Source organism: Xenopus laevis, chromosome 6S (genome assembly GCF_017654675.1).
Source record: "Xenopus laevis strain J_2021 chromosome 6S, Xenopus_laevis_v10.1, whole genome shotgun sequence".
Classification (NCBI taxonomy): Eukaryota; Metazoa; Chordata; class Amphibia; order Anura; family Pipidae; genus Xenopus; species Xenopus laevis.
The window spans coordinates 32,162,837-32,182,718 of NC_054382.1; the positions used below are offsets into that span (position 1 = coordinate 32,162,837).

The 19,882-nt window shown below is 42.8% G+C and overlaps 1 protein-coding gene across 1 annotated transcript in view; it reads right to left on the reverse strand.

The window, feature by feature from the left end:
• Positions 1-375: 375 nt before the first annotated feature.
• Positions 376-19,882, reverse strand: part of cdca7l.S (cell division cycle associated 7 like S homeolog) — a gene marked incomplete at its 5' end in the record, with an annotated part of 36,178 nt that continues 16,671 nt past the window's right edge. The window contains 7 exon segments of the mRNA NM_001096963.1: positions 376-1,910; positions 2,166-2,302; positions 3,307-3,456; positions 3,990-4,124; positions 11,379-11,564; positions 11,653-11,727; positions 14,839-15,186. Of these exon segments, the coding sequence (NP_001090432.1) occupies positions 1,880-1,910; positions 2,166-2,302; positions 3,307-3,456; positions 3,990-4,124; positions 11,379-11,564; positions 11,653-11,727; positions 14,839-15,186 (1,062 nt within the window). The 3' untranslated portion in view covers positions 376-1,879.

The window sequence follows — 19,882 nt, forward strand, 5'->3', positions numbered from 1 at the left end:
TTATCCAAAATTTGGATCTTCATATCATAAGTCTACTAGAAAATCATGTAAAATTTAAATAAACCATATAAGCTGATTTTGCTTCCAATAAGGATTAATTATATCTTAGTTGGGATCAAGTACAAGGTACTGTACTACAGAAATATTTAAAAAAACAACCTTTGTTGATAGTGGGTTACCGGATAACTTATACCATACCTGTAGTTCTCCACACTGCTGTGAACACTACCAGCCTTCCAGAATTTGGGGAGAGATTACCGGTATGCAGTTTTTCTTGCAATGAAATAACTGTTGTAGCATGGAAAAATAATAATGTGGTGCGCCATTAAAAGATCCTGTTCAAAAGCATGTTTGACAAAAGATCAAAACACTGTATTTACTATGTTAGACATACAGCCAGATTTAATCATATGGAAAGTGAAACCATTTGCATTAGAAACTCTAGCAATGTACCAAAATTATACAGAAGCTTTTTACACATATTGCAAATACAGATTTAAACCCTATGGTATAAATGTCCACATTTCTATTCCTTTCTATTATAGTCAAACCAAGGCATGTGTCACCTTGATAATCATTCACATTGACAATAGCGATCTCCAAGTCATGCCTACATTTTAAAACAGGTCTTCTCTGCTCTGCCATCAAACGTCTTTACTAGATTCACACTTGCCTGTGTTATTCAGAGCATAAATACAACATGAAGCGTATTGCAGCTTTAGAATGTGGGGTGTATTTTTGCACTCACATAAAAACGGCGTGTGTTAAAGTCACTTAAAACAGTAATTTAAAAAAGAATCATCATTTAAACAGACAGTTTTTACTACTTTGCCCTTTTCTGTCAATTAAGCAGGTCTGAGAACTGTGAATAAGCAAAATAATAAGTACAGTATATATACGATTACACGATATGGTTCCCTCAAGAAACATTGAGATTGTAAATTGCAATGGACAATGATTTTCATCCCTACTGAGCATGAAGCATGTTGAGAGAAGTTTGATCTAACAGAGCATTAATGAGCCACAGAAAAGTATACTGTAAGCATTGCAGTGCAGCAGTTGATTTGCATAGGTCAGTTTAACAGTTATAACTGAAATTATATCATAGACATATGGCAGTTTTGCACTTGTGAATTACAGGGACTTTAATACCAGCAGCCATGCATATGATTCATCCAGCTAACAAAGAGATTCAGCTCCAAATAGAGAAATAATGCTTCCCTTATACTGCTTCATAAACAAAAACATAAGGATAAAAGTTATGCACTACAAATGCACCAGTGTTAAAATACAGCAGCAATCCCAGTCCATACTGTAAACAGGGGGACAGGGAATACAGTTATCAAAGCTTGTCATGTCACACATTAGAAGAATTAAAAAGGCTGCATGTTCTTAGTTTGGACAGAATAATGGGTAAGGGATTTTGTCAGTGATTCCCCTTGGTCCTCATAAAAGGTGACCAGCAGCCAAAAAAAAGCCTAAATTACCAGATCAGGTCAATTTAGCATCATTACACATAGTCAAATTGCAAATTAACTGTATGGATCAACATAATTAGCTCCTATGCGACTAGTTTTAAACCTTTCCATGATTACAGTATACAAGAAATCTTCAGCTTTTAACTGAAACTTTAAAAAATAATATATACACGAATATAAATTTCTGGATTCCTACTAAAAAAATATGTACAAAACCGTACATTTTGGAAATTACATTTCTTTTTAAAAGAAGCAAATGTGCCAATGAGGCGCTTTTTTGTGTTTCTTACTTAAAAGTATATTGCTAAAATGTTGGCCTGTGCATGTATGGATACATAGGGGTTATTAGCCATAAGTAGAAACGTCCATTGGGATTAGTTCTAGTATCAGTTTGCAGCTGGTCAGTCTTCATCCTCCATTTGTTTCTTCAGACTGAAATAGGAGAAAAGGTAAAGTGAACGATTGCAGAATAAGACTGCATCGTGGAGTGTCACTGCTTATTCATATGCTGCTTCCCAAAATAGGGACAAAAAAGGATCTGCTCAAGTTGTTCATTAAACTATTTCTATGTGCTAAACAAATAACATACCCATTGCTTCTGTTTTAAATCGTTAATTATTAGAATTATTCTTTGAAAACAATCCAAAGAGTAAAATAGCAAAGAATCATTAAGTTGGAAGTATTTACCTCTCCAGGTATTCTTTCACATTATCATAACCAGAGAACTTTGCCAAATGAATAAGCATGCCAGTTGCACAACGGCCATCACGTTTGCGACAATAACTGCAGTTACAAATGTCCCGGCAAGGTGGACATATCCATTCCTGGAATTAAGGAACGACAAATGCAGCTTTTATACAGTGAACCACACATCACATTACAGCAGGGGGGGGGGGAGTAAACTGAGCATGCTCAAGGCCCTAGCCCTGAGGTTTATGCTGAAAACAGGGAGTCTGATACAGAAGCCCATGTATACACAATAGAAGGAAAGAAATGCTGTGTTTCTTTTGACAGAGGACTCAGAACAGCATTACTTTGAGCGTTTACTGGTGTTATTTATATAGACCTTTCTGATAAGGCTACTTAGTTTTAGCCTTTCCTTCTCCTTTAAACTTTCCATTGAGAGCTTTCAAGGTTAAAGGAACTAGTCAGGGTGAAAAGGCAACAAAAACAATTTAAAGGAATTGTTCAGTGTAAAAATAAAAACTGGGTAAATAGATAGGCTATGCAAAATAAAAACATCTTTCTAATATAGTTGGTTAGCCAAACATGTAATGTATAAAGGCTGTAATGTCTGATGTATAACATGTCAGTCAGAACACTACTTCCTGCTTTTCAGCTCTCTTGGTTTACACTGACTGGTTACCCTGGTTACCAGGCAGTAACCAATCAGTGTCTTGAGGGGGGGCCACATGGGTCATATCTGTTGCTTTTGAATCTGAGCTGCACACTGAGGATCAATTGCAAATTCACTGAACAGATATTTGCCATGTGGCCCCCCTTCAAGTCGCTGACTGTTATAGAGCTGAAAAGCAGGAAGTTGTGTTCTGGCTATTATGTTAGACATCCAGTCACTCCAGCGTTTATACATTACATTTTTGGCTAAATAACTATATAAGAAACATTTTTTATTTTGCACAGCCTGTTTATCCAGTTTTAATTTTTCCACTGAACTGTTCCTTTAACAGTTCCCTTTCTGAAGCATAAGACACACTGTCAGAAAGAAATACAATTTGAAACAAGCAGCAAAAGTCATAGCTGGCATTGCTATTAAACTGCGGCCTATGGGAGTTTTTAAATGGCTTTGGACTAATGCTTGGTTACTCACAGGGTCTAGAAGTGTTTCTCTGACATCTTCTCCATATCGGTTTCGCAAGCAGGGCCCACAAAATTGCCCCCTGACACCACCACATCCAGGATTACGGCACAGTGTCTTAGTGTCAATTGTTTTCTGCCGACACTGATGACAAGTACTACCCTAAAGTCAAAAAAAAAAAAAAAGAATCAACATTATCAGTTTACTGTCTTAAATTAATAATCTTGCAAACAACAATTTTTTTGTGCCAGTTTAATAGATTTGCAGAATAAACAAAACTACACAAAAATATATAGCACCGCTGGGATCTTAGCTTCAATCCCAGCCAAGACATCTGCAAGGAGTTACTAGATTCTACACTAAGGGGCAGATTTACCACAGAAAAACTCACCCATGTCCTATTCATTCCTATGGGATTTTTATAATCGTATTTATCGAAGGCGTTCACCATAATAAATAATATCACAAGGAGGGGGACAGGGAAGAAGACTAACAAAAATAGCAAAAGGCTGTGCAACCAGGTTTATGCACTTCTCCACACAATACTCAAGGACTGCTCAGCCTAGAGGGCACACAAGAAACACTATTGTCCATTCTTACATCCTTTGTTTATATTGATCAAGATCATGAATGGCCATTTTTATGCCCCTATACAAATACATTGATATGAAAAGTTAAAGTAGCTGGATATTTACCAAAACTTTGTCATAAATTTTATCTTTAACTGAATCAGCAACATTTTGCAGCTCCTCCTCTGTAATATCTTCTACAGCACGGACAACAGTATTCTTGGAAGATCGCCTCCTCTTCTGATATTGTTCTCTCTCATCCTATATAAAAGATCAAATTTATTTTAGGGGAAAAGAGAGATTTTTGTACTTACCGTTAAATCTTTTTCTCTTGTCCTATATTGGGGGACACAGGCACCATGGGGATGAAGATCCTGCAGCTGGAGATGGACACTATGTTGCAAAAACTGACTCCTCCTCCTCCTGCTCTGGGCTTCATCCCCTGCCTCCTCCTATTACCCTCAGTTTCTACCGAAGAAGGAGCAGAATAGCCCAAAAAGACAGAAGCAAAATACAGCAACAACAACACCCGAGAATAATCGGAAAAAAGTTTGAACAAAACAATCAACAGTTAGCCAAAAAAAACCAATCACATAAACAAAATGTGAAAACAGTGTCAGTATCGGGAGGGAAGGCCTGTGTCCCCCAATATAGGACAAGAGAAAAAGATTTAACGGTAAGTACAAAAATCTCTCTCTCTTGCCTAAATTGGGGGACACAGGCACCATGGGGATGTCCCAAAGCACCCCTCAAGGGCGGGATACTGAAAAAGAGGTGTCTAGCTAACAACCGCGCTTAACACCTTCCTCCCAAAAACAGCGTCGGCCGAAGCTTGTGTGTGGAGCCTGTAGAAGCGAGTGAAGGTATGAAGAGAGGTCCACGTGGCCGCTTTACAGATTTGATCCGCAGAAGCATTGTGTCGGAAAGCCCATGAAGTGCTGACAGAACGTGTAGAGTGCGCTTTAACACGGAGTGGAGGCTCTTTCCCTTTGACAGTGTAAGCTCTGGAAATGATGGCTCGAATCCATTTGGACAAGGTGGATTTGGCAGCCTTGGTACCGCGTTTGGGGCCGGCAGGGATGATGAAAAGGGCATCCGATCTTCTGATGCCCTCAGTGGCTTTGAGATAACAGGAAATGGCCCTGACGACGTCCAGCGTGTGGAGTTTGGTTTCAATGGGACCCCTAGGGTTCGGACATAACGAAGGAACCACAATGTCCTGGTTGAGGTGGAAGTCCGAGACCACCTTGGGCAAAAAATCAGGGGTGGGTCTGAGAACGACTTTGTCCATGTGCAGTACAGTGAATGGCGATCTGCATGACAGTGCTGCGAGGTCGGAAACCCTCCTAGCCGAGGTGATGGCTAAAAGGAAGACAACCTTTTCCGTAAGTGTAGACAGAGGGACTTGTTCCAGAGGTTCAAAGGGGTCCTCCTGGAGGGCGGAAAGCACCAGATTGAGGTCCCAAGGAGGAATCGGGCAACGGTATGGTGGTATGATACGGGTTGCACCTTGCATAAAGGTTTGAATGTTAGGGTGCAAGGCTAGTTTTTTCCTAAGTAGAATGGAGAGTGCCGACACCTGCACCTTCAGGGAGCTCAGCGCCAAGCCCTTGGCAAGTCCATCTTGCAAAAAGGAAAGCGTTTCCCGGTCTCCCGCCTTCTGGGGGTTAAGATCTCTCTGCTCGCACCACGAGATGAATGTCTTCCATACCCTGTGGTATATTTTAGCCGAGACGGGCTTACGTGCGCGAAGCATGGTGGGAATCGCCTCCACCGGAGCCCCGGAGTTCCGTAGAATCAAGGCTTCAAGAGCCACGCCGTTAAAGCCCAAAGACGAGAATTCGGGTGGACAAGAGGACCCTGGGAGAGAAGGTCTGTCCGCTGCGGAAGATGGAAGGGTTCGTCTGCCGCCATGTTCACGATGTCCGCGAACCATGCCCTTCTGGGCCAGAATGGAGCCACCAGAATGGTCGGAGTCCCTTCCCGCTTTATTTTCTTGACTACCTTTGGTAGGAGAGCGAGAGGGGGGAAGATGTACACCCTGGGGAAGCGCCATGGAATCACGAGGGCGTCTACTGCGTGGGCCAGGGGATCCAGGCTTCTTGAGACGAACCGCTGGACCTGTCTGTTGGTTCTGGACGCCATGAGGTCGATCTCGGGCAGTCCCCACTTTTCCACTATTAGGCGGAACACATCGTGGTGGAGGCCCCATTCCCCGTGATCGATGGTTTCCCTGCTCAGATAGTCGGCTATCCAATTGTCCACTCCGGGAATGTGGACCGCGGATAACGCTGGAACATTGTTCTCTGCCCACTGAAGGATCACCTGAGCTTCCTTGAGAGCGTTGAGACTTCTGGTTCCGCCCTGATGGTTTATGTAGGCTACGGCTGTCACATTGTCGGACTGTATCCGCACAGGTAGGCCCCGTAGCAGCGGAGCCGTGTGTTCGAGGGAGTAGCGTATCGCTCTGAGCTCCAGGAGGTTGATGGGTAGTCTCTTTTCTTCCGGAGTCCAGAGGCCCTGTACAGTCGTTTGGCCTACGACTCCGCCCCACCCACGTAGACTGGCATCTGTGGTTAGGATCGTCCAGTGGTGGGGTGGGAATAGTTTTCCCTGAGACGTCCGGTGCGGGTGGAGCCACCAGCGAAGAGAGAGCTGCACTTGTCTCGGAATGGGAATCCGGCGATCGAGGTCGGTTCGATCTCTGCGTTGGTGTAGAAGGATGGTGTGTTGGAGAGATCTGGTGTGGGCTTGTGCATACGGAATCGCCGGGAAGGACGCAACCATCGTGCCCAGAGTCTGCATGGCCGCTCGAAGGGGAATGCATTTGGGCCCCATGAGAGAGCGAATGCGGTCCTGAAGGATTTTGGCCTTGTCTCGTGGTAGGAAGGCTTTCCCCTGTCTGGAGTCCAGGATGAGACCCAGGTACTCTATTGATTGAGTTGGGTGAAGTTTCGACTTGTTGAAGTTGATCGTCCAGCCTAGAGTGGTCAGGCTCTGCAGGACACGGGATGTGTGAAGAAGGGTTATAGGTGCGGATGGACCCTTGACCAGGAGATCGTCCAAATAGGGGATAACTGAGATTCCCATGAGTCTGAGTTCCTCCAACGCTGCCGCCATGACTTTCGTAAACGTGCGTGGAGCTGAAGACAGGCCGAATGGAAGAGCTACAAACTGCCAGTGCTGGCCATTGACGTAGAATCTGAGGAAGCCGTGATGGGCTGGGTGAATCGGTACATGAAGGTATGCGTCCTTGATGTCGATGACTGTCATGAACTCGTTCTCTTCCATGGATGCTAGCACCGTTTGGATTGATTCCATCTTGAAATGGCATTTCCTGACGAAGGGATTGAGATCCTTGAGGTCTAAGACGGGTCTGAGGGAACCGTCTTTTTTGGGAACCATGAAGAGGTTGGAATAGTATCCTCTTCTTCTGGCCTGTGGAGGAACAGGTTGTATGGTTCCCGCTAAGGCGAGATCTTGTATGACTGAGAGGAAGTTGTTTTTGTCGGAATCTTTGGCCGGTAGTCTGGATATAAAAAATCTGTGGGGTGGTGTCTGAGTGAAGTCGATTAGGAGTCCCTGTGACACCACCCGGAGGACCCACTGGTCTTGAATCTTGTTGTGCCATACCTCTCGAAAGGATTTGAGTCGGCCTCCTAAGGGTATCCCTTCGGGAGGGAGCGCACCTTCATGCAGTGTGAGATTTGTCTTGAGAGGGTTTGGAGGTAGACTTGGAAGTAGACCAAGGTTGTCTGTGCTTGCCCTGGAAGCGGGCGCGAAAGTTAGAGGTGGGTTTGTCAGGCTGTGTCTTGGACCTTTGTCCTTGCCTGAAGGGACGAAAAAATGGTCTCCTTTTGAACGGTGGTCTCTTGTGTCGAGTTTGGGGTAGAAGGGTGCTCTTACCCCCGGTCGCTTGAGAAATAATTTTATCAAGTTCAGCCCCGAAGAGCAGTTTACCTTGGAAGGGTATGCTGACTAGTGACCGTTTGGACGTTAGATCAGCGGACCAAGTCTTTAACCACAGGAACCTGCGAGCGGCTACGGACTGAGCGGAAGCTTGAGCAACCATCCGCGCAGCGTCAAGAGCTGCGTCTCCAATGTATGTAGTGGCGTCTGCTATTTGGGAAAGCAAATTGTCTGTTGTAGGTTCTTCCGATCCTATGAGTTGTGCCGCTTGTTCCACCCAGACCTCCATGGCCTTCGCCACCCAGGCGATGGCGAAAATAGGACGAAAAGCAGAGCCTGAAGCTGTGAAGGTGGATTTGCAGAAACCTTCGAGACGCTTGTCAATGGGGTCTTTAAATGCGGCCGCATCGGCAACCGGAATGGTGGTGTTTCTGGATAGTCTGGAAACCGGAGGATCCACTGCGGGAGGCGAGGACCAGAGGTCGACGCATTCACGTGGAAATGGATAAGTCTGTGTGAAGCGTTTAGAAAGTTGCACTCTGTGATCAGGAGTTTTCCATTGGGACTTGATAATTTCATCAAGTTGTTCGTATGCTGGGAACACACAAGCACTCTTCTTGTGTCTCTTAAAAATGTTTTTCGCTGGTTCGACTGTAGCAGTCGAATCTTCAATATTAAGTGTGTTTAATACGGCTTGAATGAGGCCCTCCACCTCCCCCTGGGTTCTGGGAGTGTCAACATCTATATCAGGGTGGTCCTGATCAGAGTCCTCCTCGGATATGACCTGACCTTCCTCATCGGAGGGGCTGAGGAGTTCCCCCGGAGAGTCTGGAGGGGAGAGAGCGTGACGCTTTGAGGCCCCTGGGCGGGCGACAGAATGGGAGGGTTGAGATAAACGCTCGAGAACTTTATCTAAGGTCTCGGGTATGCGGGCCAGGTGTTGGATGCCTGCAAGTGAGAGTGATAAAGCCCTAAGGAGTTCAGAGTCTGAATTTGATGCCTGTGTAAGAGGCAGTGAGTCAGGATTTCTGCAGGCCCCACACAAAGAATCAGCCGAGGCTGAGGTAAATCTTGCTTTACAATTAGAGCAGGCTAAAAAAGTGACCTGTGGGTGTGTCTGAGCTGAGGACTTGGTGGTCCTGGGCTCTTCTGCTTTATTAGCCATTTCGCTCCTTCTCGGTGAGAGAATGGGAGGGTTAGCTAGAATCCCTAATGGGATTTAAAAATTGAAGAATCCCTTTTTTTTTTTTTTTTTTTTTTTTGAGGCAGGGGATAGGCACAAGACAGAGAGTTGGTGCTGTAGAAATGGCCTGCAGAAAAAAGGAGAGATAAGAAGGGTGACCCCTCAGTCCCACGTTCCCTATGGCAACAGAATGTATACAGCCTTAATGTGCATAATAAAACACTGAGACAGGGAGAGCACATGGAGCGTATAACTTGCCTGATAAAAAAGCCGAACGGATCTGATGTGACACCAGAGTAGTAAGGACGGTAGAGGGTAGCGCAAGGGAGCTACATGCGGTCGCGCTCCAGGATCCCTGTGTAGAGGAGATAAGGGTATGAGAAGGGAGAGAGGCAGAGTTCCATCTGCCTATTAGCGACGCTCCGTAATAGAACTAACCTGCTCCGCAGAGGAAGCCGACAGGTTCCGCCGTGCAGTGGTGAGAGTGGAGGGCGGAAGAGAAGGGAGGCGCCGGATGCGAAAGGGCGTGTGCGCTGCAATGGAACGCATTGCGTGTCAGGGGAAGAAAAAAGGCGCGAATACAGGCGCCGGGAGAAAGCGCGCCATAAGGAGGGGGGCGGGGGGAAGGGATGGAACGCAGAATGTGCGTGTCACGAACGCAAGGCCTAGAATGGCGCCAAGGAGACGGAGCGAAAGCAAAAAGTGCAGGAGGTGAAGAAGTAAAGTAAGGAAAAGTGATAAAATAAAAAATAAATAAAGTACTCACCAGAGAAAAAATGCCAGCTGAAGAGTGCCCTGTGTAGAATGACCCCTGAGAAGAAAGGACACACAGATAAATATATAAATACACAGATGTGAAATATATATGTATATGTATGTTATTATACACTCAGGAGAGTGTATATCACTGTTGCAGACCTCCGTAGAGCGGGAAAACAGTGCAGGGGTGAGGAGCAAGCCTGCAGACCTCCGTAGAGCGGGAAGGCTGAAGGGCAGATAGTATGAAGCTGGAGAGGCTCTTGAATAAGTTCAGTGGCCCCTAATCGTGGCGAGATCTTAGACCTGAGGCCCTGATCCGTGCTCCAGCCACATAGAAATTCGTGTCTTCTCCTTCTGAGGACACTAAAAGAAACTGAGGGTAATAGGAGGAGGCAGGGGATGAAGCCCAGAGCAGGAGGAGGAGGAGTCAGTTTTTGCAACATAGTGTCCATCTCCAGCTGCAGGATCTTCATCCCCATGGTGCCTGTGTCCCCCAATTTAGGCAAGAGAAACAACAGATTAGAATAGTGTGTTTTTTCCTCTCTATATTTGGCAGTCTTCAGAGAATGCCTCAAGGAAGATGTGTAACATGCATTTGTTACATGGAGCAATTTATAGCGTCAAGAATGAGTTTGTCATTTCATCCATATACGTTTGTACAGTACACAGTGAAACGAAACATCATTCCTCTAGGACCATGGTGCTACACAAAACATAGATGATGGACAACAGACAAAAAGTGCAAAAATATGCAACTCCTGCAAGACAGGACAGCATAGTGCAGGGACAGGACAATACAGTGCACATCCATCCTGTTTTTTTTAAAGTTTGAGGAAACCATGCCAAATTGCCCTCAGCAACCTCTTGAAAGCACGTCTTGCACAAATGCATTCAGCCAATAGGGAATTTTTTACTTTACAAGCTCCGCAGCATCAGAAATCATCCCGTATGAGTACTGGCCTTAGCAATACTGAAAATCCTATTCACTGATAGGAACATGTCAGTAACAGATGTCAAAATTAAAGAGGGGGGTGGTGGAATTCAAGCAGTCCTTAAACAGTTAAATCCAGGAAATTGTTTGAATGCAAAACTTTAAGAGTTAATGAGATTACTTAAAATTTGATCATGTGCAAAATCATCAAACATATGGATCTCTGCCAGATTTGGCCACTGACATTCTCAAATGACAAAGTGGCTTATCTAATCATTTTGCCCCTGGGCCAATGATCAGACCATAATGGGTGTGTCAGGCCCATCAGGAGAGCATAAGTTACTACTGGTGCATGAAGACCCACAGGTCACCCATGGTGACTTGTGCCCCGTAGCCTGTGTGGTACAGGCCTTTAAAAAAATTAAATAAATGGAATGTTTGGTCTGGCCTAGTTAAAATGTTATCAAAACCCGAATAAGCGGAAAGGAAATCATACCTGCACTTGCTTGCACCTCCTACTGAATGTGGGAGCTGCAGGAGGCAGAAGGTGAGGTTCTCAAAGAATCCACACTGTTTGAGATTAGCATTCTCACTTACACAATCATAGCAAAAATGCATAGGGTCTTTGTAGGCACATATATAGTAAATCCAAAGTGATCCAGATAAATGGTAAATAAATCTTACCTATGTCATATGAGACACAGAGAGTGTATATAAATAAGCTGTTGTGTACCTCACTCAAAGTCCGCTTTAGGAAAGCTTTCTTGCCATATTTTTGAACGTGCTCAGCAAACTTAATAGCCGACAAGGTGAAATTTTCCAAACCGAAGTTCTCAGGTGGCCGAGCACTTCTGCTTGGGTTAGTACGACGTTCAATATGACCTTCAGAAAATGTCCTCCGAGGAGTCTTTTTCTGTTTCTAGGGAAAAAAAAACACTCGTTATTTTAGCATATATACTGCATAAAGTAATTCATGCAATTCTAATAACCTCTGACAGGGTACTCACTGTGGGTGTTGTGGAAGGTGTACTTATTGGGAAGAGTTCAGGCATGGAATTCAGTTCTGACAAAAGTTGAGCAAGCTGAAATGTATTTTAAAAAGAAAAAAAATTGAAAGCATATATTAAACACAAATCTGATTCAGAATAAAGAACATGAAAGAAATACATACATATTATATAAACCAAAAAAGAAAAAACTCAAAGACCTGTAAAAGCAGCACATGGAGCATAGGTTTAATGCCCTTTCCCTTTAACATACAAAATGTTGTAAAGGTTCACATGTTCCTCTTGCAGTAATTAACTCATCCCACTTCATTAAAAAACTAGTCAAAAAAACAAAGTTATATATATAGGATAGAAAACTGGGTGATGGCTTTGTGTGGGGACTTTAAAAAAAAATAAATCAAGAAGTATGAACAAATCCCTTTTTCTAAATGTATTGCTTGGCAGCACAGGTCCCGGAAGCAAATAAGGCGAGAAAAGAACATTGATAAACTAGCATGGAGAAAGATCAAGAAAAGAGAAATGAATGCAAATATGGAATCCCCAAGAATGCTATTACACTATCTACAAGACATTTTCTTCATTGAAAAAAGCAGCTTGTGAATTTACTTGTAAAGCGTTAAAGTTTTTCAAATGTGTGCAATGAAATAGAAGCATAACTTGCAGAGTTTCTTTCTATAGCTCCCATTAATTTCAATGAGAAACACACAGGGGGTCATTTATCAACATGGGCAAATTTGCCCATGGGCAATAACCCATGGCAACCTATCAGATTGTTGCATTCATTGTTCAACTTGCAGCTGGCTTTAAACAGCTAATCACTGATTGGTTGCTATGGGTAACTGCCCATGGGCAAATTTGTGTTGATAAATGAGCCCCCCAGTGTATATGTCTGCATGCTGCTGACTGAGCACCCAGCTTACGGTTGCAGTATACCACTACTGGATTGGATTCTGGTGGGCTTGGCGGAAAAAGATTTTCCAATAGAACAGAGCATGAGAATTGCCTGTGACTAGTGAATCAGTGAAAGTTATTCATAAATAATCCAAACTCCTGGACTATTTAGAACCCACCCTAATTCATTGTATTATATCTACAATTGATTGTAGTGAATACCTTTCACTGATCTAACAGAATATATGCTGTGCCTTTCTAGCTTTCATTTGTATTTTGCCTGACGAAGGGGCCTTAGTGCTCCAAAAACTTGCAATGTATTTTTATTGTTAGCCAATACAGGTATCACTTCTTGTTTTTTTTATTTGTTATTTTTGCTATTGGCTAACACGGTGATATATTAGGGGTATAAAGGGCAGGTACTTAAGTCCATAGGTACCGGCCCCTATAATAGAACCCACATGCAAACCAGTTCAGGCAATGTCTCCAAGTGTTATGTGGTATAACACAATAAAGGACTACATTAAAACTTCACCTTTAATATTAAATGTTAAATTCACTGCAAGTCACTGGGCCGAGCCCACACCAAAAACAACACGCTCACAAAACCAAACTCACTGTGGCGCACAGAGTGTGAACAGTGCAGGATATTAGCCTTAAAAACAATTAAAGATAAAAACGAATAGCAAAGTGGACGATGAGAATGGAAAATAGTCACTAAAAAAGTAAGTTATTTCCAATGGAGAAAGTCTCCTTCAATGGGTAGCGTAAGTGTGTAGCTATACCCCCCTCCCTTTCCAATTCCGTTCCCTTAGGCCCAATTCCGCCTGTCTATGTGGGGAGCGGATGGGAGCTAGATCTCCCACCGTCCACCTATGCTGCCCTACGCGTTTCGCCGTGAACACGGCTTCCTCAGGGGCATAGGTCACCTATGCCCCTGAGGGGGAGGGGGGTATAGCTACACCACCGAGATACATATTTAAACACTGGGTAAATGCAAAAAATGAATGTAGGTTGAAAAAAGGCACACGTCCATCAAGGTTGAACTTCTAACAAACTTACTACATTACATAGTATACTAGTAAAAACTACAGCCCTCAATAGTGCATGGTAGCAATGCGCAGCATTGTACAACTTATCCCCTTTCAGGCAAAACAGAGTACTTCAGAAATAAAGTTTTTAATTCCAGTGGATAAACCAAAATCTATGTACAGAGTGAAGTAAAAGGTAATCTATGTAAGAAACGGTGATGTGAAGTATGAATAGAAATATGGCTAGGTGTATAAAGTGTGAATAGCAGTTGTAGTTTTTTTTAAAAACTTCAGTAATACAGTATTCCATAATCTGACTGATACTTATTTTACCCAAATGGGGTATTAATGCACACCAACTTGAGATATTGTGCACTGATATCCCGCATTTCTGTACAATGTTACTACAAACCAGAGTATTAACATAGTAGCTTATAGAATGTTGTTAAATTAATTCTTGCTATATTCTTTACACAAGGCTGTAATGAACATAAAAAACACAGCAGCCTTCTCACAACAGATCCTGCTGGCCCTCATATATCGGTCATCTCTGAAGAAGGACCATTCATTCAGCTAGGTCTTCTTCATGAATGTCAATCATTTAGAAACATTTTATTTTAGCTTATCACTTTTTATTTTAAATGCATAAGACTTGCATCTTCATGCAACAATTTGAGACCAAATGCATTTCTGGAATCAGTTTTACTTATCTTTAGTTAATAAAGGCTCCTTGGGTATTAATAAAGTGCCTTTAAAATTGAGAGAGAAGATAGCAGATGCCAATGAAATGAGCTGTAATGTTAGTGTAAATCAACTTTGGCTCCCGCACACCCTCTGGTAAATAACAAACGATACCTGGTGCACAAGGGTAGAGGATTGGCCCCCTCACAAATAGTATAGCAGAAAGAATCCCAAGGCACACAGGGTCAATGCAAGCAAGCTGCCTTGCGTGTTTAGTGCGAAGTGCAACGTTTCGGGGTCACGCCCCTTTCTCAAGCATGAGAAAGGGGTGTGACCCCGAAACGTTGCACTTCGCAATAAACACGCAAGGCAGCTTGCTTGCATTGACCCTGTGTGCCTTGGGATTCTTTCTGCTGTAATGTTAGTGTGGTATAGCAGCATGAAAACTCCTAAGCTAATGCACAAAGGCCTTTGTGGGCTATCGGATGAAAAAAAGCATTATAAACAGGATTGTATAAACATACAATTAGACAATTAAAAATCTATGAACATGTGCAAAGTCAGAAGTTATGCTGCTACGTACCATTGCTTTGTTTTCCTTAATGTTCATTGCCCTTTTCAGCAAAGCACTTGAATTTTCCTGGTTAGAAGCAGGATTCTCATCTTCTGAATCAGATCCAGGAACAGTTACTTTCTTACTGGATCGTTGTTCATTCTTCACTCTAGCGGGTGGTTTCTTACTATCCTTTTTGCCTGGCTTTACAAGTGAGGACTCGAGGTTCTTTTCCTTAGTCTTGTTGGCACACTTTCTGTTAGTGAATGGGAGAGCAACGCGTAACCCCAAATTTCTCTTTTTAGGTAAGGGAGATTCATCCTCACTGTCCGACAGTAAAACGCCGACAGAATAACCTTCATCCATATCAGATCCTGCCTGAGGAAAGAACAAGATAAAGCGCATTATACGTTACTCAGTCACATATATGACCTCATATTGCAACTCTGAAGTCCCAGAGCAGCTTTCACATTGGTTGCACTTGTTCTGCTACACTGCTCTCCACTAGCCTGGATACAAAAAAAAAAAAGCTTAAAGGAGAAGGAAATTCCCTGGGCGCAAAAACCCTCCCCCCTTCCCTGTGTTGCCCCCCCTCCCTCCTGGCCTACCAGTCCCACCGGGCAAATGCCCCTAACTTGTTACTCCCCCCTCTGCACAGGTACAGTCCACGGAGTTCACAGACGCCATCTTCTCCCGTTTTTGGTGTATGCGCAGTAGGAGCGTTTTCCGACTTCGTGACTTTTGGCGCATGTGCAGTAGATCCGTACCGGTAAAATGCTCCTACTGCAAATGTGCCAAAAACGCCGGTCAAAGCAGGAAGAAGACGGCTTGGGAGAAGATTGCGCCTGTGAACTCTGTGGACTGGACCTGCGCAGAGGGGTGAGTAACAAGTTAGGAGCATTTGCCCGGTTGGACAGGTAGGCCAGGGTGGAGGAGGGAGGGCAACACAGGGGAGGGATTTTTGCGCCCAGGGGGTTTCCTTCTCCTTTAATGCAGAGAAATTTTACTACATCTCCATGAGGTTAAATTGAAGGCACTAGAAAATGTACCATTTTAATGACAACGGACGAATATTTGTTAGGTACTGTGAGCCGTTATTACTAAGAATGAAAAATGACTTTCAAGAGCTACGGTATTAGCTCCCTTGCCTTTGTGCTGCACAGCCCTGCTGAGATTGCTATGTGTAAACCCATTTCTTCTGTCTTCCAGATCTACACCCAAGGAACCAGCTTTAGGAAGAGCAATTACAGATTAGGAACTAAGAAATCACATGCTTCCTCTGGTGTATAACTGGGAACTGATGACCTTTAATTAAAGAATCTCTTGAAAAAGGGGAAAAAGAAGCACATCTTACTTCGGCTTCTGCCTTCAAACCATTTTATTGCAGCAGAGATGTGGCACAAGCTTTTGGGGACAACCCCTTCCGCAGGTGTGTATCCCCCCCCCCACCCCGCCAGAGGTGGGGGTTAACAGAGCCCTACGTCGTTGCTTTACTATGTTTACCAAGCTGAATACACATTAATACTTATGAATACTCTCAGGTTTTAAATCCAGCTTAGACACAAAATTCCCATCGTCCAAATGTAAATCTTATTTCTTAACTATGTTCCTACATGGTTTGGTGCTCCGTTCAACAGTCCAAGCGAAATGCAGAAGGTTGGCAGATAAGAGTTAATAGAGTTAATGTTTCTCTTATATGGTTCCCTTATCCAGAAAGCTCCGTATTACAGGAAGGCCATGTCCCATTTTAAGAAAATATTTCTAATCGGCAAAAATGCTTTCATTTTTTCCTGTTATAACGCAAGAAAGAAGCTTGTATTTGATGGTGACCAAGCTACAAGAAGCCATATTGGTGGCAAAACAATCCTATCGGGTTTCGTTTTTCAATGATGTTTTAGCAGACTTAAGGGGTGGTAGTTTAAATAACATAGTGTGGCACTTACACCAGGCTCAAGCACATTATTGTACTGGAGTCAAGCTATCAGACTGTTTCTGAACAGCAGTCAAGCTATCAGACCATTTATTTCAATGCACACAGTCAAGCTATCAGACTATGCTTTTAGCAACAGCAAATCACATTTTCCGTGCATTCCACCACTAATGCCATGAAATACAACACCACCTTACCCAGCCCACTTAGTTTGGTGAAATTTCACTGTCGAAATTTATCGCAATGCTTCGCCAAATATTGCAATTCGCACTAATTTCTAATCCTCATATGCAAAGTTCTGTTACCCATAGCAACAGCAAATCACATTTTCCGTGCATTCCACCACTAGTGCCATGAAGTACAACACCACCTTACTCAGTCCACTTAGTTTGGTGAAATTTCACTGTCGAAATTTATCGCAATGCTTCACCAAATATTGCAATTCGCACTAATTTCTAATCCTCATTTGCAAAGTTCTGTTATCCATAGAAACAGCAAATCACATTTTCCGTGCATTCCAGCACTACTGCCACAAAGTACAACACCACCTTACTCAGTCCACTTAGTTTCGTGAAATTTTACTGTCGGAATTTACCGCAACGCTTCGCCAAATATTGAAAATCGCACTAATTTCTAATCCTCATATGCAATGTTCTGTTATCCATAGCAACAGCAAATCACATTTTTCGTGCATTCCGCCACTAGTGCCACAAAGTACAACAACACCTTACTCAGTCCACTTAGTTTGGTGAAATTTCACTGTCAAAATTTATCGCAATGCTTCGCCAAATATTGCATTTCGCACTAATTTCTAATCCTCATATGCAATGTTCTGTTATCCATAGCAACAGCAAATCACATTTTCCGTGCATTCCACCACTAGTGCCATGAAATACAACACCACCTTACTCAGTCCACTTAGTTTGGTGAAATTTCACTGTCGAAATTTATCGCAATGCTTCACCAATTATTGCATTTCGCACTAATTTCTAATCCTCATATGCAAAGTTCTGTTATCCATAGCAACAGCAAATCACATTTTCCGTGCATTCCACCACTACTGCCGCAAAGTACAACACCACCTTACTCAGTCCACTTAGTTTTGTGAAATTTTACTGTCGGAATTTACCGCAACGCTTCGCCAAATATTGAAAATCGCACTAATTTCTAATCCTCATATGCAATGTTCTGTTATCCATAGCAACAGCAAATCACATTTTTCGTGCATTCCACCACTAGTGCCACAAAGTACAACAATACCTTACTCAGTCCACTTAGTTTGGTGAAATTTCACTGTCGAAATTTATCGCAATGTTTCGCCAAATATTGCATTTCGCACTAATTTCTAATCCTCATATGCAAAGTTCTGTTATCCATAGCAACAGCAAATCACATTTTCCGTGCATTCCACCACTAGTGCCATGAAGTACAACACCACCTTACTCAGTCCACTTAGTTTGGTGAAATTTCACTGTCGAAATTTTTCGCAACACCGCCAAATATTGCAATTCACACTAAATTCTAGTCCTCATGTGCCGATTTCTGTTACCCATAGCAACAGCAAATCACATTTTCCGTGCATTCCACCACTAGTGCCACAAAGTACAACACCAGCTTACTCAGTCCACTTAGTTTGGAGAAATTTCTCTGTCGAAATTTATCGCAATGCTTCGCCAAATATTGCAATTCGCACTAATTTCTAATCCTCATATGCAAAGTTCTGTTATCCATAGCAACAGCAAATCACATTTTCTGTGCATTCCACCACTACTGCCGCAAAGTACAACACCACCTTACTCAGTCCACTTAGTTTTGTGAAGTTTTACTGTCGGAATTTACCGCAACGCTTCGCCAAATATTGAAAATCGCACTAATTTCTAATCCTCATATGCAATGTTCTGTTATCCATAGCAACAGCAAATCACATTTTTCGTGCATTCCACCACTAGTGCCACAAAGTACAACAATACCTTACTCAGTCCACTTAGTTTGGTGAAATTTCACTGTCGAAATTTATCGCAATGCTTCGCCAAATATTGCATTTCGCACTAATTTCTAATCCTCATATGCAAAGTTCTGTTATCCATAGCAACAGCAAATCACATTTTCCGTGCATTCCGCCACTAGTGCCATGAAGTACAACACCACCTTACTCAGTCCACTTAGTTTGGAGAAATTTCACTGTCGAAATTTTTCGCAATGCTTCGCCAAATATTGCAATTCGCACTAATTTCTAATCCTCATATGCAAAGTTCTGTTATCCATAGCAACAGCAAATCACATTTTCTGTGCATTCCACCACTACTGCCGCAAAGTACAACACCACCTTACTCAGTCCACTTAGTTTTGTGAAGTTTTACTGTCGGAATTTACCGCAACGCTTCGCCAAATATTGAAAATCGCACTAATTTCTAATCCTCATATGCAATGTTCTGTTATCCATAGCAACAGCAAATCACATTTTTCGTGCATTCCACCACTAGTGCCACAAAGTACAACAATACCTTACTCAGTCCACTTAGTTTGGTGAAATTTCACTGTCGAAATTTATCGCAATGCTTCGCCAAATATTGCATTTCGCACTAATTTCTAATCCTCATATGCAAAGTTCTGTTATCCATAGCAACAGCAAATCACATTTTCCGTGCATTCCGCCACTAGTGCCATGAAGTACAACACCACCTTACTCAGTCCACTTAGTTTGGAGAAATTTCACTGTCGAAATTTTTCGCAATGCTTCGCCAAATATTGCAATTCGCACTAATTTCTAATCCTCATATGCAAAGTTCTGTTATCCATAGCAACAGCAAATCACATTTTCTGTGCATTCCACCACTACTGCCGCAAAGTACAACACCACCTTACTCAGTCCACTTAGTTTTGTGAAGTTTTACTGTCGGAATTTACCGCAACGCTTCGCCAAATATTGAAAATCGCACTAATTTCTAATCCTCATATGCAATGTTCTGTTATCCATAGCAACAGCAAATCACGCTTTTCGTGCATTCCACCACTAGTGCCATGAAATACAACAACACCTTACTCAGTCCACTTAGTTTGGTGAAATTTCACTGTCGAAATTTTCCGCAATGATGCGCCAAATATTGCAAGTGACACTAATTTCTCCTCAAATGCAAGGTTTTG